At 37.3% G+C, this 27,020-nt stretch overlaps 1 protein-coding gene across 6 annotated transcripts in view; it reads left to right on the top strand.

The window, feature by feature from the left end:
- LOC115221265 (titin-like) overlaps nucleotides 1-27,020 on the top strand; it is a 429,926-nt gene that overhangs the window by 348,508 nt on the left and 54,398 nt on the right. For all 6 annotated transcript variants that reach the window (XM_036510967.1, XM_036510965.1, XM_036510966.1 and 3 more), the window contains one exon: nucleotides 1,393-1,535. In XM_036510967.1, coding sequence (XP_036366860.1) covers nucleotides 1,393-1,535 — 143 coding nt within the window. The remainder of the gene's footprint in view (nucleotides 1-1,392; nucleotides 1,536-27,020) is intronic.

Genomic DNA, 27,020 nt, shown 5'->3' with positions numbered 1-27,020 from the left:
TAGCATGGAAAGCAGGCATTAAACGATGATGATGATGATAATGATTTTATTTAAACTGTTACAAGTTAAACATCATCATCATCATTTAGCATCCGCTTTCCATGCTAGCATGGGTTGGACGGTTCAACTGGGGTCTGGGAAGTCTGAAGGTTGCACCAGGCCCAGTCTGATCTGGCAATGTTTCTACGGCTGGATGCCCTTCCTAACGCCAACCACTCTCCGTGAGTGTAGTGGGTGCTTTTTAGGTGCCAGACGGGGCTGGCAAACGGCCACGGTCGGATGGTGCTTTTTACGTGCCACCGAAGAAAAGCACATGTGGGAGGGGCAGAAGATTCAAAGACCTGACATTTCTGGAGAAGGACTGGACATAGTGTTTAGTATTGGATACAAAATATGGGTGGTGGGGGAAAAGGAGATGTACGAGTCAGGATAGGCCTTTTCAATTCCCTGCAAGCACCTGTGATCACAAGGGGATGGGGGTTTTAATATTAGTTGTGAAGTTATGTTATTTGTTCCATTTTCATCTCCTGAATAATTTAAAGACAGCTTGGTAATTACACTGTGTAACAAGATTTTTGTCCTTGGGTAGCAACTCTTATTTCCTGTTTGCTTATCCCTAGAAAGTATGAAGAATGGCTAATATTTCCATCAAACTTTGCTTTTGTTACATTTATTCAAACCCCAAAGAATCCCTCTCAGCACATGGCTATGATACTCCCCCACTACTCCTGGTCATGATCAGAGATGCACAGATTGTCAGCCATTAAGTTACATGCTCTAGTGGTTAATGTCAAGCAACTGACATCAAATCTGTGGTACTGAGCAGAATATTTGCTCTAATGATATTTCTGCTTTAGAAATTGAAGGCGGCGAGCTGGCAGAACCGTTAGCATGCTGGGCGAAATGCGTAGCCATATTTCGTCTGGCGTTACGTTCTGAGTTCAAATTCCGCCACGGTCGACTTTGCCTTTCATCCTTTCGGGGTCGATAAATTAAGTACCAGTTACGCACTGGGGTCGATGTAATCAACTTAATCCGTTTGTCTGTCCTTGTTTGTCCCCTCTATGTTTAGCCCCTTGTGGGTAATAAAGAAACGGATATTTCTGCTTTAGCAACTCAGTACTAAATCTGTCTAAATGCAATGGGGAAACAGGTCAGTTCCAAAACAGAGAAGCAAAGTTTGTGAAGGGAATAGTAGTCATTTCTTTCGATTTCTAGATAGAGGCAAATAGGAAATGATACTTCCTGACCAAAGACAAAAAAAAAAAAAATAATGAAAATTTTGTTACACAGTGGTCGACGGAGATGCTGAGCGTAAATGTGTGACTCAATAATACTATGGCACAAAGTGGCACACTAAATGCTAACGAGACCTTTCTTTTGTCTTTGCAGATCTTAACTTCTATGGTCACCCTCAGTCTCCGACCAGGAACATGAATTTCATCAGTCTCAACCCTGACGGTCTGCCACGGGATACCAGCACCAGTGGACGCGAAAGTGGCTACTCCACACCAGACTCTTCACGACCTAAAAAGGTTATTTACGAAGTCATTGTATGATGTCATTTCACCTGCATCCCACTGATGGCCATCCTAACTGTACCGTAACCGTACTGGCTGATGATATATTGTTCGTCGAACACCCCCCCACTATCTTCCAAAATTCTTCACCTCTCCAGATGTTGTTTGGCCTCCATTACTATATGTCCTTTCTCTCTCTCTCTCTCTCTCTCTCTCTCTCTCTCTCTCTACCTATTTATTAATTTTTTTTTTTACTGCATCGATTTCCTGCAACTTTCACACTCTTCGATTCTTTCCTATTGTATAACACCATGTGATACTTGAAGCAACCAATCAAATTCTGTAAAATTTAGATGTGGGAATGCAACCAGTATGGAAGATTGCTGTTGTATTATTATTATTATGCATGTCAGAATTGTTGTTCATGGATGGTTTAGAGATGAAGATGAGGGTCCTTAGAGAAAGTTAATCACTATTAGTATTATTATCATGATTAAGGTGAAGAGCTGGCAGTATCATTAGCATGCCAGGCAAAATGCTTAGTGGCATTTCGTCCATCCTTATGTTCTGGGTTCAAATCCTTCTAAGGTCGACTTTGCCTGTCTTCCTTTCGAGGTCAATAAATTAAGTACCAGTGTTTCACTGGGGTCAGTGTAATCAACTAGTCCCCTTCCCCCCCTAAAATTTCAGGCCTTGTGCCTGGATTGTTATTATCATTATTACTAAGGCAGCGAGCTAGCAGAATCATTAGCACGCCAGGCAAGACACTTAGCAGCATTTTGTCCATCTACATGTTCTGAGTTCAAATCCTGCCGAGGTCGACTTTGCCTTTCATCCTTTCAGGGTCGATAAAATAAGTACCGGATGAGCACTGGAGTTGATGTAACTGACTTAGCCCGTTCCTCATAACTGCTGGCCTTGTGTCAAAATTTGAAACCATTATTATTACTACTACTACTACTACTGTGATTGTTACATTAGCCATTTCATCTCCTGTAAAACATCCCCTGCTGCTGCTACTACTACTACTACTACCACCAGTGCTGCTTAAAATGACTAAAAGTGAAAATATGAAGAAAACATTAAAGATTCCATTCTCTCATTTCCTACCGTTTGTTCATTCTAGCACCAAACACAAACATCTTTGAATTATAAAGTCTACCACCAACAAGGAGATAGTAGATTTAGGTTTCGAAATTAACTTTTTGGACTCTAAGAAATTTTTCCTCCAGCTCCCCTCTATCCATCTCACTTTTAGCATGGTTCACTTCTTTTGTCGTCAAAACATCATCTGACATGTTTTTTTATTATTATTATTATTTTTTTTTTTATTGTTCCTTGCAAAACAGGAGAGTTCACATATTGTCTTACAATACAAAAAAAAAATAATTAATAATCAATCAATCAATCAATCAATTCTCTCTGACCACTTTCAATTTCATCTTCACTACCATCATCATCATCATCACAGCTGGTCTCCAGCCATCCAGTTTTTTTTTTTTTTTAATTTTTAAGTTTTTTTTATAGATATTCTAATGGATTTTTAAAAATTTCAAATGACCTACTTAACTGCTGTACAAAAGCAATGAACATTCTATTAGGTAGCATCCTTACATTAATAGCATCAAGCATACTGCTGTATCTAACAAAGAAATTCAACAGATAGCATTCCTATAACTATATACTGCTGATAAAAGAAACTAGGCACCTTGTTTCCCCATATTCCCTATCTTTTCACTAATTCTATCCACCAACACCATTACGTTCCTCAACTACTTTTCTATTCTCATTGCTTTTCCATATCATCTTCATGGTTTTATATTTACTCTTTACCGTTTCTCTGAAACTTATTTTCGTGGGAGTTGTTTTTTTTTTTTTTTTTTTTTTTCTTAAATCATAAAAAATTCTTATTTAACATCGGACCTTACAGCTGCTCTAATCACAATCCCCTTTTCCGTCCCCTCTGCTCGGTTATCTCTATCCAACCTGAATAGTCCTTTCTGTGACGGACTTTAGTTGCGAAGGATATAACCGTTTTGAATAACTTAATTAATTAATTACTAAAGTGAAAACAAACAACAACAAAAATCCTAGTCAAAGTAATGTTAAATTTTATTTTCTTTGATAGGAGGAGCAAGTTTAATTTTACTGTAAACTCTGCACCCCACCTTTGCTTTTTTTGTTACGCCAAGCTATTAATTAAAAAAAAGTATTGGTTTAATGGTGGGTGGAGAGTTAGTATAGTAGTTTGTACAGCTTCAAGACTAGCCCCATCCAAACTCTAGAGTTGGAGAAAGTGACACACACACACACACACACACATACATACATATAAAGCAATCAGTTATTTTTATCATCGTCATCATCATCATCTACTTGATCCCTGGTTGAATGGTTCATAGTTTCAATAGAAATGAAGAAGAAACCCACCTTTTTTAACATTTTTGTGGACTGGATTACTGTGCATAATTGATCTCAAAAAGATGTAATGGCTTCTTGAGTAGAATGCAGGTTCGGTATGTGAAAACCAAATTTTCACTTTTTTTTTTCTTCTTATATATATTTTATTTTACACCGTACACACCCAGACCCAATTTTGCCTTATGCTCCCCGCCCACCCCTTCTAACAATATGGTTTGATAAAATTACTTCAGAAATTTTTTTTTTCTTTTAAATCATTTAACACACACACACACACACACACACAACACACACACACACACACACACACACACACAGTACAACAATTTTGAGTTTTTTAAAGAATATCCAACATTAATGTAGATATGTCTTTGAAAAACAAGGGTCTAAATTCTTATTTCATTTATTAGTTATTCCAATAGCTTATCAAAGAACAAACAATATTGATTGAGAAGTTTAGAAGGCATTGATTATGGGGTTCACCCTTTTCACCATTATGCAGGTACATCACTGATGTTCTGGTATCCTTGGTTACAAAGCCTTGACGGATTAACCATTTGTGGTCATGTAATAATAATAATAATAATTTATCAGAACACCTCTAACCTACTTAATTAAATGCTACTTATTTAGGCGGCAAGCTGGCTGTAACATTAGCACGCCGGGTGAAATGCTTAGCGGTATTTCATCTGCCGTTACATTCTGAGTTCAAATTCCACCAAGGTCGGCTTTCCCTTTCACCCTTTTAGGGTCGATAAATTAAGTACAAGTTACACACTGGGGGCGATGTAATCACTTGATCTGTCCTTATTTGTCCCCTCTATGTTTAGCCCCTTGTGGGTAATAAAGAAATAATTATATGCTAATGATTAATTACATCACACAATTTACATACTGAAACACCACGGTTCATTTTTTTATTTTGTTTCAACTGTCCAACTTTATCTTGGATCATTATGAATTAGTGTCACTGATGCTTTAAATTCTCTTAACTATGGCTGTTACAAATAAGGGTAACTGAAAGTTAAATAAGCAAAGGGTCTATCAAAAAAGTGCAGAATAAGTAAATGCAAATAAATGCACAGTTCACACAACAATTGTGTCATGCAGTGAACTAGACTGGAATTTGAACTTACCCTTCACAATTTATCTGGATTCAAACACATGCAACATACAATGCCACAGTGGCCATGCAGTGAACTTAGTTTGGTAGCTGTGGAAATTTCATAGGGATTTCCGCCTTGTAATTTATCCAGATTGAAAGGGGTGTCAGACCATCATTTGCCAGAAAATCAATGGTGTACCTGTAGTTTTGATCAGATTTATTTATGAAAAACTTTAATTGCAAATTAATTATTACGTTAACTCTTTATGGTACAAGCTATCTGTTGTGCCATGCGACATGAAAGTGCCTCAAATAATTGTCTAGATGTGAATTGGGTCGTGTTGATCAACAGACATCATTCAAAGTTTCTTTGAATTAAGTGTTAAATTTATGCGGAACACTTAATTTGTTGAGTGTTTAATTGCCGTTGGATAAGTTAATTTATAAAGTAATATGGAATTAGGATTTTAACTCATTTTGTTGGGATTTTTTTTTTTTATATCTTATACCTATATTCATAGGTGCAGGAGTAGCTGTGTGGTAAGTAGCTTGCTTACCAACCATATGGTTCCGGGTTCAGTCCCACTGCGTGGCACCTTAGGCAAGTGTCTTCTACTATAGCCTCGGGCCAACCGAAGCCTTGTGAGTGGATTTGGTAGACGGAAACTGAAACAAGCCCGTCGTATATATGTATATATATATGTGTGTGTGTGTGTGTCAGTGTTTGTCCCCCCAACATCGCTTGACAACCGATCGATGCTGGTGTGTTTACATCCCCGTAACTTAGCGGTTCGGCAAAAGAGACCGATAAAATAAGTACTAGGCTTACAAAGAATAGGTCCTGGGGGTCGATTTGCTCGACTAACGGTGGTGCTCCAGCATGGCCGCAGTCAAATGACTGAAACAAGTAAAAAAAGTATATTACAGGTCACAATTATGCAGGAGAACGATCAGATATTTTACAATATTTAAAAAAAACACCAAACATCTATAGAAAAAATATTACCCTTAAGTGTCCTTCCATTCTACTATAAAGAACATACCATACACACACACACACATATATATATATGTAGTCAAATGGATAATGGTACAAACAGCAATTTCAGATTTTTAAAAGTTCTTTTTCTAAAATACATTTTTCTTCGGCTATTTATCTACCTGCTGGAATTACTGTTTTGTAAATTACATTAGAATATGATTTGTTCTGGATTACATATGCTAAATTATTAATGATGCTCTTATTTTCTGTAATATATATACACATATATAAACACACATACACACCCCAAAACTTAGAGTACAAATCATAGAGCAAGATATAAAGCTCTTGGTGAGTTGAGGTACAGCAGACAGGCTTACTCAGTAACTCAGATTTGGTTCCTAGTTTGGGGCCCCTTAATGCCCTTGAGAAAGGCATAATGAAAGTTGTTAGACAATCTTAATTCCCTTCCTGTTCTTGTACTTAAAAAATTAAGGTGTCCTTATTACCAGTACTTTATATAAGTTGTGACAAGCAAGAAATCCATTTCATAATCAGTTCACAAGTCCAAAAAAAAAATAATAATTAATGAATTAACGAAAAGAAGCTCCCAAAGCAGATTCATGATTTTAAAAGAACCAGAAGAAGGGGAAAAAAGATGCTGACTGAATTATTTTTGTGTATATTTTGAGTACTAAAAGAGGAATGCTTATTTTGATAGCATTTGACCCTTCATACCTGTTCAGGGGATAGGAACAAGATAATACTTTACCACCAACATGACACAAACATGGACATATCGGGCCTTATTTTTCACCCCTATCCCTTTACCTGTAAATATTCACTCAACCATATCCCCACCACCACCCCTCCGACTCAAGTAGGTGAAATAGTTTTTTTGTTCCTTAACCCTAAGCTCCCCCCTTTACCTTTGTATATAATAAAATAACATTGGTTAGAAATTGCGTAGATGACTTTGGAATTATTTTGAATGTAAGCTTCCTGTTGTTTTTAATTCTTTCGTCATTGTAATTGTGATTACGGCAAGCGCCAAGTGCTATGTAGTTGCAGTAAGCTCTTCTTAGCAAAGCGAAGCAATTTTTTGGGGGTTTTGATTTTGGTTCTCAGTTGGAATTAAGAACTGACTTTACATTGCTAAACTAATGACCCTGAGAAAGGCATGCAGATTATGACCTCACATTTTTCCTCCCATGTCTGTCTATCAATCAGCCTGTCTAACACATATTTATGAATTAGAGTTGTAAGTGTCTATTTAGCTAATGAAAATATTGTCATTGCTAACAAGGAACACATTCAGAATTCAGCCAGCGAAACAAGTCAGTTTCTCTATAACCTAAATTTACAACAGCTTTAAAGTGATTCAGAGTATTTTAAAAACTGAACAGCCTCTTATGTCTCTATACAGAATTTCAGAGGAAACTTTAGTGCTTCAGTTTGTTTTAACCCTTTGGTGTTCAGGTTACTCTGTTAATTGTAATACTTTTTCACTCAAATTGTTTTGAATTATTCATGTATTATCTTCAGCTTTGAGGTTTCAATAATGTGATTGCTTATTTTTAGAATGTCAATGTAGGTTAGGTGTGAGAGGTTAGATATGGCTACTTCAAATATAAAACAAGTAGACTATCTGGGCCAGATGTGGCCGGTTTAAACCATCACAGCCAAGCCATTATTGGTTAGTAAAAATGAAGATGACATTTCTGTTTGAAAACCATTTTCTATTTGTAACAGAAAAACAAAAAGCAAAGAAGCTTTTTAGGCAAATTGTCAACAAACTCTTCACTGACAAATAGATAACTTCTTAATTCAATCATTAACCTCGATGTGATGTTAATCTTTTAATTCTGATCACCTAAGGGGAAATATCTCTGCCCACCTCTCTTAGCTGTCAATCAACATCTCATGGTTTAGCTTGTTAAATATAAAGCTTGTCTGAGACATTTATGCCATGCAAAATGCTTTCTGCTGCATCTGCCTTTAGCAATGTTGTGTCAAGTTGACTGTGTTATTCAAAATGGCTTTTGTAGGTTATTTATTTTATCCCATTTTCATTGAAAATGGTCCTAAAATCGTAACAGACTAGAGTTATTTGTTATTTTGGTTTGTTCTATTAAGGACAGTTTACAGGTCTTGGACTTTCTATTTCATAATCTATAAATTTCTGAAAAAGCAGCAATTTCTGCTCATTTTAGAACTGTTGTGTAACTCAAAAAAATGGCAATGATTTTAGTTAGATTGAAAGCAAGAAGAGTTTCTAAACTGTTTTTGGTTTTTGCTTTAAGGACTGGGTAAATTCACCTATTATTATTATTAGTAGTATTATTATTATTATTATTAAGGCAGCAAGCTAGCAGAATCGTTAGCACTCTGGGAAAAATGCTTAGTGGTATTTCATCTGTCCTAACATTCTGAGTTCAAATTCTGCCAAGGCTGACTTTACCTTTCAGGGTCAAAGTACCAGTGAAAAACTGGGGTCGATGTAATCGACTTGTCCCCTTCCCCAAAATTTCAAGCCTTGTACCTATAGTAGAAAGGATTATTATATTTATTAAAATAGCACTGTCTAGATCAGGATGTTTTGAAAGAAAAGACGAGAAAATATGTTTCTGTTCTTTATCAATATTTAAAATCTATTTACATATATTATAAATTGTAAATGGTTTAGAAGCCAGGTGAAACCCAACAAATAGCAATTTTCGAAATGAATTCAAAGTTTAGTCAACATACACTGAAAAGTTTTTTTTTTTTTTTAAATAGTTCAAGGAGTCAGTCCAAAACTTTCCAAAGTCATTTCAAATCCATTTGTTGCGAGGCAAGAGAAATAACACAAAAATGTTCCTGTTATATATATAGTGTGTGTGTGTGTGTGTGTTATATAAAACCATCTTACCGTATCAGTTTTCGTAGTATTTTGCTCAAGATTTTCCTGTCTCTCTCTCTCTCTCTTTGATTTTTTTCCTCCTCATTTTTGTAACATTGTGCCCCTTGGTGGCCACAGGCTCAATTTCTACGTTTGCACCTACACCCATTCCAAATAGACAGACAGACAGACATGAATAAAAGCTTAAACAGTGCTCAACATTGACTGCTATAACTGTACATTCTCTCTCTCATATACATCAATCTGGCCTTTCCATATATGATGATGATGATGATGATGATGTACCACCAGTTTTCATAGGAAAGACATACCTACTTTTCACAAAATTCATTTCACTTATTGAGAAAAAAACTGACAACTGCAAAAATGACGCAGCCGACAAGCGTGAAAAGTAATCCTGTATTAAAGAAAAAAAACAAACATTTTGTGTGTTCAATGAACTGTAAACAAAAACAAAAAAAGTGTATATGGAGGTTCTTTATAAATTGTCTTTTGTGTGTATGTTTTTTTTATTGACTTTTTTTTTTGTTTCCCCTCCCCCAATTGTGACAGAAATAAATTAAGTGCCGAAAAGAAAAACATGCCAATTTTACCTGGAAGTTTGTATAATATCTGCTGGTCAGTGAATGGGAAGGGAAGAAAATGTTCTGTAAAAAAAAAAAAAAAAAAGAGTAACTTAGTTTTGATTTATCTGTATTAATAGCACAATTTCTTAAGTGCTTTGTTGTGACACATTTACCATTAACCGAATATTTAACAATGTTAGCTCAACAGAATTGCAAAAACATTTTTTTTTTTTCTTAAAATTTTTCCTTAAAAAAAAAGCTATTGTTATTCCATATATAAAACTCTTTCAAGAACAGAGACTTGGAATGAAAAAGAATAAGAGAAACTGTCCCCACCCCTTCCCCATTTTTTTTGTAATGAGAATTTTTTTTTTTTAACTGGTTAATTACATGACAACATAACATCTTAGCCATAAATTAGAATTTTATGTTGTCAGAAATCTAAAAGAAATCAAATATTTTGCATTAATTTTTATGTTTATTTTTCGTTTTTCCATTTTGACACTCTCCGGTAACATTAACTTTAATGTTTGTAGAATTGTAAATAATATTAATTTGATAATTAATTACCATCTGGAGTGAAAAATTTGGATAACATTGGAGGTTAATCCAGTCTAAAGTAAATGTTTTATTTGATTCCACCTTTTTTTTTTTAAATCCCTCTGAATTAAATCTCCTCTTCCCCTCAATCTATTTCTTCTCGAGAGCAGTATTTAAGGCAAAACATTTTTAACTGAGTAAAAAAAATGCTCTTTTCAGACTTTTTTTTTTCCATTTTACTTTGTGCAAAGTTTACAAATGCTATGCACTTTTTTGACCAGACTGATTATAATTTGACTTCGCCCTCTGACAGTTCCAAAACAAAATCACTTTGACAATTTCCAGGTGTATCAAAATATATAGCCCTAATTTTTGTACAATAATGTTAATATCGTTTTATAATAAAATACATTTAAATGGAAACTGTGTGCCTCTCTCTGTGATATATTTGTACTAACAATTCTTACTAACACACATCAACTTCTAAATGATTTTGTCTACTTTGGCTGCAGTATTTCTGCATTGTAGGAAATGGAGTGACAGTTACTGCCAAGACAGTAGAATGCCAAACTATTATTGCTTTACAGCAGTGGTTTTCAACCAGGGTTCCCCCAGTACAGTGCAGGGGTTCCGCAAGAAGTTAGCAAAACTGCTAAAATCAGCAGTAATTTTTAATTCTCCTGTGCAGATATGTGTGCATAAGACTATTAAATTATTGCACAGGGGTTCCTCGAGCCAGTGGAATGTTTCCTTGGGGTTCCGTTCCAGCAAAAAGTTTGAAAAGCACTGCTTTACAGCATTCAATGTAATTTCAAGGGGTCTAATTTCAAACTCCCTCAGTTCCAACCTCGCATTTCTTTCCTTTGGGGACTGGGGCCCAAGAAAACCAATACCAGTAGAGTCTTTTTGTCATGATTGTACCCACCCTCCTAATCTTACAAAGTTTTCCATGCACATAAATCACAATTCCTTTTTTTTTTTTTTTTTTTTTTTTTATTTAGCTCATTTCTGTTGTTTAACCCCAAGTAAGCCTATGATCAAAACCATTCCAGCCCTGGCCATCTTTTTCTTCAGATTCAGCAAAGAAAACATATGGCTAAGTGGTTAGGGTCGTCTGTTCAAGATGGTATGGTCATGGGTTCAATTCCTGGTGATGCATTGTGTCCTTATTTCACGGTGTTCCAGTCTACTCACCTGGCAAAAGTGAGTAGTACCTGAAGCTCAAGGGGGCCAGCCTTGTCACACCCTGTGTCCTGCTGAATCTTCCTGGGAGCTACGTCAAGGGTACTTGTGTCTGTGGAGTGCTCAGCCATTTTCACATCAATTTCACAAGCAGGCTGTTCCATTGATCAGATCAGTCGAAACCCTCATCGTCGTAACCAACAGAGCACCAGTTACACTCAGCTGCTATTTCTAGCCAGTCAAGCACCCTCACAGAGGTTCCATCATTGGTTCATTATTATGCGTTTGTCAGTTGTGAATCGAAATTTTTCATACCGAATGACCTCAACGAATATTTTATTTCAATAATAATGCATGTGACCCTCTTCTTACACGCTTGCATTTTCCTCCGCTTATTTCATGTAATAAATTCACATATGCATGCACATACGCATGCACTCTCGTTTTATTTGATGAAAGCAGCATAAATTACTTCTAAAAATAAATCAATAACTGCACCCGACATCTTGATCACAGTGTTGCCAGTGCACAGTCTCCATTGTTCGGCGACTGCAGTGTTATGCAATTTAACTTGTAGCTTCGTGTTCTCAAAACAAAAGTAGCAGAACAATAAAAAGGGGGCTTCTGACTAACTGAAAGCCGGAAAGAGGGAAAGTCTCTTAGGTGTTGTCGATGCACATTCTTAATGGAGGGAAAGTCAACAAGTTCACCTTTAATCCTATTGCTTGTGCTGCTGGTTAGCTGAGTCAGTAGAGCATCAGGCAAAATGCCATGTGGTATTTAGTCCACAGTCTTTCACATTCTGAGTTCAAATCCCAGAGGAGGAAGGTTGACTATATCTTTAATTCTACATTTAATGGTGTTGATTAGTTGAATCGGTAGAGCATCCAACTAAATGCCATGTAGTAAGTAGTCACAGTCTTTCATATTCTGAGTTCAAATCCCAGAGGAGGGAAGTTGATGAGTATATCTTTAATTCTACAGTTAATGGTGTTGGTTGTTTGAGTCGGTAGAGCATCCAACTAAATGCCATGTAGTAAGTAGTCACAGTCTTTCATATTCTGAGTTCAAATCCCAGAGGAGGGAAGTTGATGAGTATATCTTTAATTCTACAGTTAATGGTGTTGGTTGTTTGAGTCGGTAGAGCATCCAACTAAATGCCATGTAGTAAGTATTTAGTCCACAGTCTTTCACATTCTGAGTTCAAATCCCAGAGGAGGAAGGTTGACTATATCTTTAATTCTACATTTAATGGTGTTGATTAGTTGAATCGGTAGAGCATCCAACTAAATGCCATGTAGTAAGTAGTCACAGTCTTTCATATTCTGAGTTCAAATCCCAGAGGAGGGAAGTTGATGAGTATATCTTTAATTCTACAGTTAATGGTGTTGGTTGTTTGAGTCGGTAGAGCATCCAACTAAATGCCATGTAGTAAGTATTTAGTCCACAGTCTTTCACATTCTGAGTTCAAATCCCAGAGGAGGAAGGTTGACTATATCTTTAATTCTACATTTAATGGTGTTGATTAGTTGAATCGGTAGAGCATCCAACTAAATGCCATGTAGTAAGTAGTCACAGTCTTTCATATTCTGAGTTCAAATCCCAGAGGAGGAAAGTTGATGAGTATATCTTTAGTTCTACAATTAATGGTGTTGATTAGTTGAGTCGGTAGAGCATCCAACTAAATGCCATGTAGTAAGTATTTAGTCCACACTCTTTCACATTCTGAGTTCAAATCCCAGAGGAGGAAGGTTGACAAGTATATCTTTAATTCTACAGTTAATGGTGATGATTAGTTGAGTCGGTAGAGCATCAGACAAAATGCCATGTAATAAGTATTTAATCATGATCCTTTATACTTGTGAGTTCAAATCCTGCTGAGGTTACCTCACCTCTCATTCTGAAGTGGTGGGGTCAGTAGAAAAATTTAAACAGATTACCAACCACTTACTGATAATTAATTCAATATTGCTATTAAGCAAAGTGGTTGTAAAGTAGAAAAATGAAAATTCCAGTAGAAAACTTGCTACACAGTTAGCATTTCTCGGAATGAGTAAAGAGGGGTATTCTATTAGAAAAAAAATATTGATTTAGCAAAATTGGATTTCGCTAAAAAATAAAAAGGATTTTTTTTAAAATCATGTTTCACGCCCTAAAAGTACGGCATTAGGTCCTGGGGCAAGACACATACTGACTTCTTTCTGAGAATGTGTCTGGAGGGAAAAAAAAAAAAAGAGGCCCAACTTTCAATTTAAGCCAGTGATGAAGCCTCTATGCTGTAAATTGACCTGCTAGAAATTACTGCTAAATCTTCCTCAGATCACATTTGTCTTAAAACAGTATACACTGGATAACACAGTTTCTGATCTACAAAGGGAGAGGGTGGATGGTCATAACTGGAATGATTTTGATGAGAAGTCTGCTTGGTCAGGGCTTACCTTGGGGCTAAATAACATAATTCTCACTCTACGGTGAAATATTAGAAGGTAAAGAAAATAACTATGAATCGAAAAAAAAAGAAAAACTGTTTGATACATACAAGACCATGATTCTGGTTAAAAACAGAGGAGGAGAATTTGTCCATGTCTTACCTGCAGCCACTGTGTATGAAGAACATCGATAACATGGGTCCTATCAGCCTTGAAGAACTTGTCTCTCCCAAAGCCAAACCGTTGGTAGAAAGTAATGACTGAAATGTGAGTTAAGAGAAATTTGGCTATTATTTCTAGCAAGTGTAGCTGCTTAACATCTTGCTTAACATCAATAACAATTAGAGGGAGAGAGGGGGTAGGAATACATTATCTGATAGTGTGTCCTCTGGTCAGATCGTTACCTTTTGACCTACAGATTTAAAAAATCTAAACACCTTCAAACTTCGGACACTGGTAGAATGTGTCATATAAAACATCTTTTACTCTTAGCATTTTTGAGAAAAACTTATATTTACGAAGATATTTCACCTTAAATTTCTCATATTTCGGTAATTTCAACCAATCAATGGCGTGTATCAAGCTGAATAAAATTACTGCCGTTGTTTGTCAACAACAACTTCCAGCGGTGTATATTTCGTTTGTCACTGTTATATTTATGACATCGTTCATGCGTTTGTACTGGTTTTAAGGTTTTAGGGTTAGGGTCCGAAGTTTGAAAGTGTTTAGTTACAAAAAATTATTTTAAAAATCTGTCGGTCAAAAGGTAAAGATCCCTCTGGTCTCATGCCAGCTCCACCCAGGTCGAACTATAAGATAAAAAATGAAGACTGGAGTGTGATTTGATGGCAATTTGGCTGCTATTTACAGCAGATCTGGATAGAAGTACTCCGTCGGTTACGACGATGAGAGTTCCGGTTGATCCGAATCAACGGAACAGCCTGCTCATGAAATTAACGTGTAAGTGGCTGAGCACTCCACAGACACGTGTACCCTTAACATAGTTCTCAGGGATATTCAGCGTGACACAGAGAGTGACAAGGCTGGCCCCTTGAAATACAGGTACAACAGAAACAGGAAGTAAGAGTGAGAGAAAGTTGTGGTGAAAGAGTACAGCAGGGATCACCACCATCCCCTGCCGGAGCCTCGTGGAGCTTTTAGGTGTTTTTGCTCAATAAACACTCACAACGCCCGGTCTGGGAATCGAAACCGCGGTCCTATGATCGCGAGTCCGCTGCCCTAACCACTGGGCCATTGCGCCTCCACACAACAGATCTACCAACCATGTAAAGGTTCATTTGGCTCACCAGCAGCACCAATGAGGACAATAATGCTAATGGCAGTGATGGTGAAAATGCTAAAAGGTCAATATTTCGTGATATCAGAGAATTCAGCTGTGAGAGAAAACTGATTAGCAATAAGATAAATAACAATAACATCCGTTACTGGGTTTACTCTTTCTGTAAATCTTCAAGTGGAAGCACTTGAACGACAGCGATTCCGATTAAATAATTCCCACCAACCATTTGTTAGTGAGTATTCTTAAAGAGCTGTGGAAATATACTCTTTTAAGAACTACTTAATGGTTCGATAATTTGGAGCAAAGACGGCTAAATTAACAAGTGGCTGCTGTTACTGCATCCACTGTTAATGATGGTTAAACTGACAGCTGGTGAGACTGATAGAATAAGTTGCCATCAAGTATCCAATGCTTTTGCAGTGTGTTGATGACACTTCAACAAAGATCTTCTCAATCAAGCATAAGTTTCTCCCATTGGTTGAGGCTATAATATTAATTCAATTTGACTTTCTCATAGAGTTTTCTTGGCAGAGATATTGGGGCAGTTTGTAACTGCCTTCCTCAACTGGTTGGCTGTTGGCCTACAAGACACTCATCTGCCCTTCAACAGGTCTTGTTTTTAGTCCCGCCGGGTGTCCTGACATCTGCCTTACAAGAGCAGCAAGCTACTCAAGTGAGGGAGCCAGTTTGGTCACAGACCACTTGACCATGGAACAGGTAGTACTGGTTTACATTGGCACCAGTAGCAGGTCTCATCAGCCCGTGATGAGATCCCTAACCTGACCTCAATAGAATAAATACTGGGGTTGATTTGTCTGACTAAATCTACAAGATGGTATCCCGGCATGGCTGTAGTCCAGTGAATAAAACACTAAAAAATTAAAGAAATCCACAATTTATAGTAAAGATGGCTAAACTGAACCCCTTCCCCAAAATTGCTGGCCTTGTGCCAACATTTGAAACCAATATTATATGTGTGTGTGTGTCGAACGAGAATGAGTGCTCAACACTGCATTAGTGGATAAAATTTGTGTATTGAGGCTACCATTGGTTTCATGTTAAGAAAAATATCTTAATATCTTCACAATTTTTCAAGCATTTTGTGATGTCGAGCGCGAAAATACCTTAAGCTAAGCCTGAAAGCAATGAAGTCATAAAAGAATCATTCATAACTTGCAGTAAGCAACAATTATTAAACGTTATTACTGTTATTTCTTTATTTTCTGCAAACAAAATGCACAGAAAAGCTACACGTTTGCATTATGTTATATATACAATAATAATAAAGGACATTACTGTATGCATTTTTACAAACCAAGGACGTTATATAGACCTCCTTGACTCAAGTTAGAGAAGGGGTGCATATTATACACAAGGTTTAGGTTTTTCAGAGGTACAGCTCCCTAAAATTCCCCTGCGTATTATACTCAAGGGTGGACTATACTCGAGGATTTATGGTATGTCTGTATACACAAATATTTACACACACACATTTCAATGTGTGTATACATATGTCAATATGTAAAAGGAGCCAACATATGAGCAATTTCAACTTGGCAAGTACTTTGGGTTGGTTTTTATGTCCCAGAATGTAGACTAGAGATTGGAGACCAACATGGCAAAACTCTTAGAAATCTATGCAATTTAAAGAATGTCTTGGTGTAATCCACAATATACAGGTTTAAGATGCTACAGCCAGATGAGTTACTTACTATATACCAACCAGTTACAACAGACTTAAAACATTCCAGCACCTCGGATGTGCTAATGGCTCTTTTCCAGCTCGTTAAAACAAGCTAAAACTGATATGACCATATGAAACTAAGAGCCTGCCAGTCTGGAACATTGAATTTCAACGGATTTCACTATATGGAACTATCAGCTATATCATATGCCAGCAGGTGATAGTCGTTAACGAGGCAGGATACAGGAAGTTTAATACTGGCTTTCACCTGTCAGAACTGCAATCCAATATTGCCCTCATCTTAACCATGCGCGCACATACATTACTCTCTCTCTCTCTCTCTCTCCCTTTCTTTTATATTTTTTATATTTTACAAACACAAAAATCACCTACAAATGAGTACAAATATATAAGTATTCAAATATCATACACAGAAATTCACAAGGCGGCCAGCTGGCAGAAACGTTAGCACACCAGGCGAAATGCTTAGCAGTATTTCGACTGCTGCTACGTTCAGAGTTCAAATTCCGCCGAGGTCGACTTTGCCTTTCATCCTCTCAGGATTGATTAAATAAGTACCAGTTATGCACTGGGGTCAATATAATCAACTTAATCCCTTTGTCTGTCCTTGTTTGTCCCCTCTGTGTTTAGCCCCTTGTGGGCAGTAAAGAAATAAGATATCATACACAGAAATATATATCTGCATACATATTCATAAACATAGAGACGAATACACACACATCTACATAAATACCTATATTCACTCAGGCATGTCTACTCAAAGCACACACACACACAGCAGACACACTAGCCAAATTGACTACATCCTCACCAGAAAAAAGGGAAAGATAGCTGCTTATAACTATGATCAATTTGTTTGGCTAATCCTACAAGTTGGTGCTCCAGCGTGGCCATAGTCTGACTGCAACAAGTAAAAGAGTAAATGAAGAAATCACCATCATCATCATTTAACGTACTTTTCCATGCTGGCATGGGTTGGACAGTTTTTCAGGGGCTGGCTAGGCAGAAGACTGCCCCAGGCTTCACTATCTGTTCAGGTAGGGTTTTGAAGGTAAGAAATGTGCAAAAAATAAAACAAAATAAAAATAAAAATAAAAATGAGAAAATACCATAAAATACACCATTCCCCTATTCTACACCCTGAAACTTTTTTGATACCAAAACACTTGGAATACTGCTTGTATGTGTCTTGCATGAACTGTTGTATAAAACTACTGCATGGTTATTCAGTTCTCATTGTTGATGTTGTTTAACCACAGGTCAACATTTGATCATAGGCAGACCAATGATCAAAGGTGTAACCAGCTGAGCCCAGCCAATGATTTTTGTGTTTTTGTATTGTTTTTGTGCTTTTAGCTATTTTGTTTCAGGTGCAACACAGTGTGTGAAGCCAAACATTATCCAATGTGTCCCTTTAATTGTTTTTTTTTTTTTTCTAAGAAGGTAAGGGTATTTATTATTTCAGCAAAATTTAGCTGCTATTTCTAGCAGTTCCAGCAGTTGTGCTAAAGCTTCCTTGTTTGTTTGTTTTAGATCTTGCCTTGTCTCTTGGCAACAACCTCTCCCTCATGCTTACTTGAAACCTATCATCATCATTGTCCGCTGCTTCCTCGTCACCATCACCACTACCACCACCATCAACATCATCATCATCATTGTCCTCCTTCCCCTCCTATTTATTATCATCATCATCACTATCATTATCATCATCATCATCATAACAGAGGATTGGCAGAATTGTTAAAGTGCTGTATTTGCAGTGTTTCTTTTGACTCTTAAACGCTCTGAGTTCAAATCTCATCAAGGTCAACTTTGCCTTTCATTCTTTCAGGGGTTATGAAATAAGTACCAGCGATGTAATTGACTAGCCCCCTCCCCCAAAATTTCAGGCCTTATGCCTATAGTAGAAAATATTATTATTATTATCTTTTGTTTTTCATTTGTTTCAATCATTAGACTGTGGTCATGCTGGGGCACTACCTTGATGAATTCTTCTTAGGCAAATGAATCAACCCCAGTACTTATTCTATTGATCTCTTTTACCGAACCTCTAAGTTACAGGGACATAAACACACCAACACTGGTTGTCAAGCAGTGGTGGCAGACAAACACAGACACAAAGACACACACATACACACACATTTTAAATACTGTTGGATTTTACTCATAAATTATTGGAATCTTACATGTATACCATTCTGCCTAAAAAATGGATCTACAAATTCAATATCCCTACATATCTCACATCTATTTCCTTTCCTCCACCTCACTCTCTATTTTGTATCCTATCTAAATTAACTATTACTTAACTATTCTCTCACCGTCTACGATGAAGGGATATAATAAATATCCTCGAAACAGCTGTAAGACCTATCTATAAATGTTCTAATATCTACTCAGCCTTGGTTTTTTATCTCATTACGAAAAAAATTTTATATATATATATATGACAGACTTCTTTCAGTTTCCGTCTACTAAATCCAGGTCAGCCCAAGGCTATAGTAGTAAGACACTTATTCAAATTGCCACACAGTGGGATGGAACCTAGAACCATATGGCTGTGAAGCAAACATTTTACCACCCAACCATGCCCACACCTATCATACAGTTTAAAAAAGTCTCGTTTGATCTCTCTGCAATTGTGAAGAAAGTCTTATCTGTTATTACCCTAACAATAGATAATGGCTTACAATATTTTTATACTTAAATGGCAGACATCATCAACCGATGTTTCTTCAGAGAACAGCAGGCATCATCAATTGATGTTTCAAGAACTTTACATGGATACGACTTTCATGAAAGGAAAGTGAATATTTCATGGCACTTTTCAATAATAGGATTGTAAATTTTATTGTGCAAAAGATTAACATTATTACAGACATCTTGTACACTTGCTCAAAGTGAAAATAACTATAAAAATTACTTTAACCCTTTAGTGTTCACATTATTCTACCAAAATTAATCCTTTTTTATCCACATTGCTTTGAACTAATCCTGCATTATCTCGTAGCTTTGAGATTTTGATGAGGTAGCTGGTAATTTTTAAAACAACATTGTAGGGTTGGTGTGAGAGACCAGATCTGGCCAGTTTGAACATAGAACAGGCAGAATACTTTTGGCCGGATATGGCCGGTTTAAATGATAAAGGGTTAAGAAGAGATAATTTGTTTTTTTGCCATTTGGCACGCATATTAATGCTACTCTTTCCCATCATTTAAGGGTTGTTGTTCCATACCAGTGGCACATAAAAAGCACCATCTGATCATGGTCGATGACAGCTCTTCTGGCCCTGTGCTGGTGGCAGGTAAAAAGCGCCCACTACACTCTTGGTGTGGTTGGCGTTAAGAAGAGCATCCAGCTGTAGAAGCCTCATAGAGCTTTAGGTGTTTTCGCTCAATAAACGCGCACAACGCCCTGTCTGGGAAACGAAACCGCGATCCTCCGACTGCGAGTCCGCTGCCCTAACCACTGGGCCATTGCACCTTCATGAACCTGAGATAGCAACAAGTAAATATATGAAACATAAGCAATAGTTTGCAACAGTTATCAACATTTATATTTCAACAGGGAGTAACAACCTGAAACAATTGCAGTCAAAAGAGAGCAAGAAATATTAATTGTTATTAACTAATAAATACTAAAAATTGATAAATTTAATCATTTAAAGAATTATAACAGTTCCAAAATAAACAAATTTATAAATAAATGAGATAATTGATTCTACGATTCTGGCAATTAGAAATCTTAATTACATTTTTCGTTAGATTCTAACAAATTTCAAGTTGGTTTTTACCAATAGTTAACAACACAAGTCTTTAACAGTTGGAAATTTTTGTTTTTGTTTTATTTTTTATTTTTTTCAGTTTTTCTTCTTTTTTTTTTGTAAACCAAATTCTAACAAAATATAACATTTATTTTCAAGCAACGTAAAAATTATTATTGATTTTTTTTTTTTTTAGTTTTTTTTTTCCTTGAATTAAATGCAGGAATTTCAAATTTCTCTCAACCCCCAACCCCAACCCCAACCCCCCAACCATTGAAAACTATTTTAATAGTAATATGTGTGTTCTATGCCATCTTATGAAAAGACTTTTTAAAAAAAACGAAAAAAAAAGTAAAAAATATGTAAAAAAAAAATTTTTTTTTTAAATGCTATTACAATATTTCAATGGAATGAAATAGTTGCAAGCTTTATGCTATTATTTTTCTTTCTTCCTGTTAATTTAGTTTCCCCTTGCAGCTATTGAGCAAAATCTTTTAGATTTGCTGTATACACTCCAGTAAATTATGAAACATAGTCAAGGTTCATACAGCATGGCAAGTAAACGTATAGAAAACTTGATAGATCTAAGAGATTATGCCATGCCTTTGGGGCAAATAATAATAATAATAATAATAATAATAATAATAACAATAATAATAATAATAATAATGATAATCTTCTTTGCCATTCACTTTAACTCATCCTTTCATGTAGTTTGAAAAAAAAGAAAATTGCTAACAGTATTTGTTGATGTTGTTGTTGTTGTTGTTGTTGCTGTAGTGGTGGTGGTTTAGTTGCAGCTCGGTCCTATGATCAAAGGCAATCCCAGGTGTGACCATCCCATCTGATTTTCAGGGCATCTATCATTCAGTTTGACACCACCGCACGGCTCTTGTGTGTGTTTTAGCAGAGACCTTTCTGCAGCAAACATTTGGGTCAGATTTTCAGTCTGAGGATATTCTTTTATTCTGTTACTAGCACTATGACCCGGCGTTGCCAGGTCATAGTGCTAGTGCATGCATATACAGCTGCATGCGTATGCACATACACGCGAGTACTGTCCAAATCTCCGACCAATCACATACAGCTAGCTGGCATTCAATTGGCGTATCAAGTTTCAGGCATTTTGATTGGCTTTTGGATAGAAAATTCACAAAAAGTCACTTCTATTGAATTTTTTATGGCTTTGCGGGGTGACTGGGGAAATGTAAAGATGTGCACGACCACCCTTGGACGGTTTTGAATGACCATAGAAAGTGCGAGCCGTCTAACTGAAAAATTGTGGATTTGTATAAAGGACACGCACACAGACATTTTGCCATTTATATATATAGAGATTCGTTGTAAGCCTAGTACTTATTCTATTGGCCTCTTTTCCCGAACTGCTAAGTTACGGGGATGTAAACACACCAACATCGGTTGTCAAGTGATGGTGGGAGGACAAATACAGACACACAAACATATACATACGATGGACTTCTTTCAGTTTCCGTCTACCAAATCCACTCATAAGGCTTTGGTCAGCCTGAGGCTATAGTAGAAGACACTTACCCAAGGCACCACACAGTGGGAATGAACCTGGAACCATGCGGTTGGTAAGCAAGCTACTTACCACACAGCCACTCAAGACCTTTCTTCTAAATTCCTCCACCCCTTGGTTGTTTATGACAGACCAGCAGTCGCCCATGCATACCAGCCTTTCCTCTCCACACCACTGATGTTATCCAAGGGAAAGGCAAAGGCCGATACAGCTTGGCATCAGTGACATCACAACTCATTTCTACAGCTGAGTGAACTGGAGCAACGTGAAATAAAATGTCTTGCTCCAGAACACAACACACAGCTGGATCCGGGAATTGAACTCACTACCTCATGATTGTGAGCCCGACGCTCTAACCACTGAGTAATGCACCTTCAAACCAGCTTAATTATATTACTAATATGAGACCTATTGAGTCAAGTACATCAACATCAAAATAAATATCAAATGGAAATGGTAGTTGTGATACCTGTGCCGGTGGCATGTAAAAAGCACCATCCGAATGTGGCCGATGCCAGCGCCGCCTTGACTGGTTTCTGTGCCGGTGGTATGTAAAAAGCACCAACCGATCATGGAAGCTGCTAGCCTCCCCTGGCACCTGTGCCGGTGGCATGTAAAAAGCACCCACTATACTCACAGAGTGGTTGGCGTTAGGAAGGGCATCCAGCAGTAGAAACACTGCCAGTCAGACTGGAGCCTGGTGCAGCCTCCTGGCTTCCCAGACCCCGGTCAAACCGTCCAACCCGTGCTAGCACAGAAAACGGACTGTAAACGATGATGATGATGAAATTCTTTATTATTTCCAAAATTAATTGAAACAAAGGCAGCATATTTCAACAGAGATATGGTAACTGAAGGGTTAATGCCAAGATCAAATAACTAAAGAGGAGAATAATCTTGATTGTGCGTTGCCAAACTGATCGGAATATTTTAAATTTAACAACATGAGAAGCTTCCAAGTGTCTACTTGAATAACGTCAATGCAACCATTGCCTGTTGGTATGGAATGCTGCCACTGTTTTCAATCAATGATCACACCGATTCCACAAAATGCACTTGGATTTCCATAATTGCTGTTGTTGCTTAGTCATCATCCATCCCAGGGTCACCTCCGGTTGACTAGGCCTATGATTAAAGGCATTCCAACCATGACTATCCTGTTTTTATTCAGATGAAAAATAAAAATAGGAACCATCCACTGGTTTCTTGTAGAACAACTGTATACAAAGGAGAGACTGTGTACTGATTATAAGCTACAGCACATCTGTTATCCTTTACTTGTTTCAATCACCAGACTCTGGCCATGCTGGAGCACCACCTCGAAGAGCTTTAGTTAAACAAACTGATCCCACTAATTATGTTGTTTTTTGATTGTTGTTTCTTAGTCTGTTACTTATTCTATCAGTCTCTTTTGACAAACTGCAAAGTTATGAGGACATCAACAAACCAACACCACTTGTCAAGTAGTGGGGAGGGACAACAAACATACACACACATATATATATATATATTTTTTTCCTCTGTCTTCCCTTCTCTGGATCTTTCCTTCTCCTATGTTTCCGATGAAGAGCTCCACTCGAAACGTTAAACCCTCCTTCTTTCCTGAGCGTCCAATAATACTATATTTGTTCCACGTCCTCGCGTTGTGTTTTTTTGTGCTTTCTTGTTTGGATTAACTTTATATATATATATATATATTATATATATATATATATATATATACATATATATATATATATAAAGTTAATCCAAACAAGAAAGCACAAAAAAAATTATATATATATATATATATATATATATACAAAGGGCTTCTACACAGTTTCCATCTACCAAATTCATTCATGAGGCATTGGTCAATCCAAGGACCATGTGGTTGGGAAGCAAACTTCTCGACCACAGCTACTCATTTCAAACTCAGAACACAAAACTTCAAAAGAGATGTCAGAAGGTGCCCTGTCCAATACTCGAACAATTCTGCCAATCCACCATCCAGGACCCCTAAAAGAAGGAAGGTAAAGTCGATCTAGATTTGAGCTCAGAATACTGCAATAAAGGTCACAAATTGTTTTATCGATGCTCCACTGATTCTGCTAATTTGCCGCTTCATCTCTAAAGATGGCATTAATAATCCACAAGATGATTATCTTAAAAGAAATCAATTTATATGTCTCAGTGCACATTAGTCAATGTAATTATATTAATTAACCAATAATTCATTATCTCACCTAGGTGTGATAAACAGAATGAATAACTTGATTATTTTTCTAATTAATTATATACATCAATGGGGTGATGACATTAGGAGACAGTTTCTTCTTGATATGCTAGGACAAGATGTTAGTTCACAGCTAAATATTTAGCAATTATACGGTTTATTATGTTCTGGGTTCAAATTTTGCCAAGGTCGACATTGCCTTTCATCCTTTTGGGGTTGATAAAATAAGTACCAGTTGAGTACTGGGGTCAATGTAATCAAAACAAAATTGCTGGCCTTGTGCCAAAATTTGAAATCATTATTGTTTGGGTTATGGGCAATTCCAGTAGAGTTTTTGACAAAATACTGCAAAGCATTTTGTTGCAAACCTTTATATTCTGGGTTCAAATTCTGCTGAGGTCGACTTTGTTTTTCAACCTTCCAAGATCAGTAAAATAATGCACCTGTCAAAATTGAGGCAAGTACTAAAAATCAATTATACAAGGGAGTGGTGGTCTGATTTGTAGAATCAGGGAGATGGGAGGAAGGCTTTAGATGGTTGAATCAAGAGTTTGACAACAGAATTGAAAAAAGCTCAGTCCACTTATGCATGCCTTTTTTTCATTGGACACTAAACTCTGCTTGCGAAGACCAGTTGAGGCAAGTGAAATCAAAGTTGAAATCAAATTCGGTGACTAGCATCCGTTGCTAGTGGAGCACTAAGAGTACCATACGAGTGAGATCGTTGCCAGAGCAACAAGCCGGCCTTCATGCCGATGGCACATTAAGCACACCATTCAAGCGTGATCGTTACCGTGTCGCCTTAGTAGCACTTGTGCTGGTGGCATGTGAAATATTCGAGCAAGGTCGTCGCCAGTGCCGCTGGACTGGCTCCTGTGCAAGTGGCACATAAAAAGCACCATTTGGGTGTGGCTGTTGCCAGTACCACCAAACTGGCACATAAGAGCATCCACTACACTCTCGGAGTGGTTGGCATTAGGAAGGGCATCCAGCTGTAGAAACTCTGCCAGATCAGATTGGAGTCTGGTTCGCCAGACCTCAGTCAAATCGTCCAACCCATGCTAGCATGGAAAGCGGACGTTAAATGATGATGATGATGATGATGAAGAGGGCTGTATATAGCAGAATCAGTGGGTCTGATGGTGCCCAAATTAGTGGGGCCAAGGATAGTAGAATTGGAAAGGCTGGAGTATTGTAAATAGCAGAATCAGAGGGGTTGAGGATGGTAGAGACAATGGGGCTGAGGATGATAGAATCAGGAGGGCTGTAAATCACAGAATCAATGGGGTTCGTGAAAGCAGACTTGATGAGGTTGAGGATAGAAGAATAAATGGGACTGAAGAAGATAGACAGCAGAATCAATGGAGTGTAGCTATCAGAATCTAGAGGCTGAGGATGGCAGAATTAAGAGCGCTAAGAGTAGCAGAACTGGGAAGGCAGATGAAGACAGAATCAGGAGGGTTGTCGATGACAAAATCAGTAGATCTTTAGGCAAACTGGCTTACATTCTGAGTTCAAATCCCGCCGAGGTCGACTTTGCCTTTCATCCTTTCAGGGTTGATAAATTAAGTACTAGTTGCATACTGGGGTCGATCTAATTGATTGCTCCCCTCCCTCTCCAAAAATTTTGAGCCTCATTACTAGAGTAGAAAAGAATATTTAACTGTACACCATTATGTATTGAGCTAGGATCTGGATAAAATGAAATCTACATTTCATCCTTCATCATCATCATTTAATGTCCAACTCTTCCATGCTTGCATGGGTCAGGCAGAATTTGTTGAGGAAAATTTTCCACAACTGGGTGCTCTTCCTGTCACCAACCCTCAAACAAGGTAACATTTCCCTATGGCCAGACATGTTTTCACAGAGGACTGAAAAGGCTCAATCCACCTCACTTGTATGATGAAGATTCACATATATAGCCATCACATGATGTCTAGACAAAGGCACACACATTTATACATACATATATTACATACAGTACACACATATATATGTATGCGTGTATACATATGACAGGCTTCTTTCAGTTTCATTCTACTAAGTCCATTCACAACACTGGTCAGTTTATGTTTATAGCAGAAAACACTTACCCAAGGTACCACACAGTGGGACTGAACCCAAAACCACATGGTTGGGAAGCAAGATTCTTAACCACACAGCTACACCTGTGCATGAGTGGATAACATAAGTGCTGTAAGTACCAGACCAGTATAAGATAGGTGGGTCGATCTAATCAACAGCATCCCTACTCTACAATATCTATGACAAGAATCACTGTTAAAAGGTCATGAACTGGTTAAAAGGTTTAAAAGGTTAAAAGGTCATGAATTGGTTAAAACTGTTAAAAGGTCATGTATTGGTTGGATTGGTAGAGCCTTGTGCTATTTGTTTTAGCTCTTGTGCTATTTGTTTTAGCTCTATGTCGAAAGTTCAAAATCCACCACAGTCAACAACTTTGCCAGTAATCATTCGGGGGGGGGGGGGGTCAATAAACAAAATACCAATCCAAGACACTCATCATCATCATCATCATCATCATCATCATCATCAATAACATTTAACAGCTGTTTTCCATTCTGGCATGGATTGAATGGCTTGACAGAAATTAGCAAAGCCAGGAGTCACACTAGGTTCCTGTCATTTGTTTTGGCCAGGTCACTATGGCTGGATGCCCTTCCTAATGCCAACCACTTTACAGAGTATTGTTGGCATCCTTTTGTCTCGAGAGACAATGGAGTTGCGCATAAACTAATCCAGTCTGGTTTTTACATTTCATATCCTCTCCAGTTTCCTCTCCAATTTTGTGCAGGCCTGGGCTAGATGTAAGAAAATCCTGGGTAGCCC

The sequence above is a fragment of the Octopus sinensis genome, linkage group LG18, assembly GCF_006345805.1.
Source record: "Octopus sinensis linkage group LG18, ASM634580v1, whole genome shotgun sequence".
Taxonomy (NCBI): domain Eukaryota; kingdom Metazoa; phylum Mollusca; class Cephalopoda; order Octopoda; family Octopodidae; genus Octopus; species Octopus sinensis.
The sequence above is the reverse complement of the archived record's forward strand: the minus strand, read 5'-3'. Positions and strand labels throughout refer to the sequence as shown.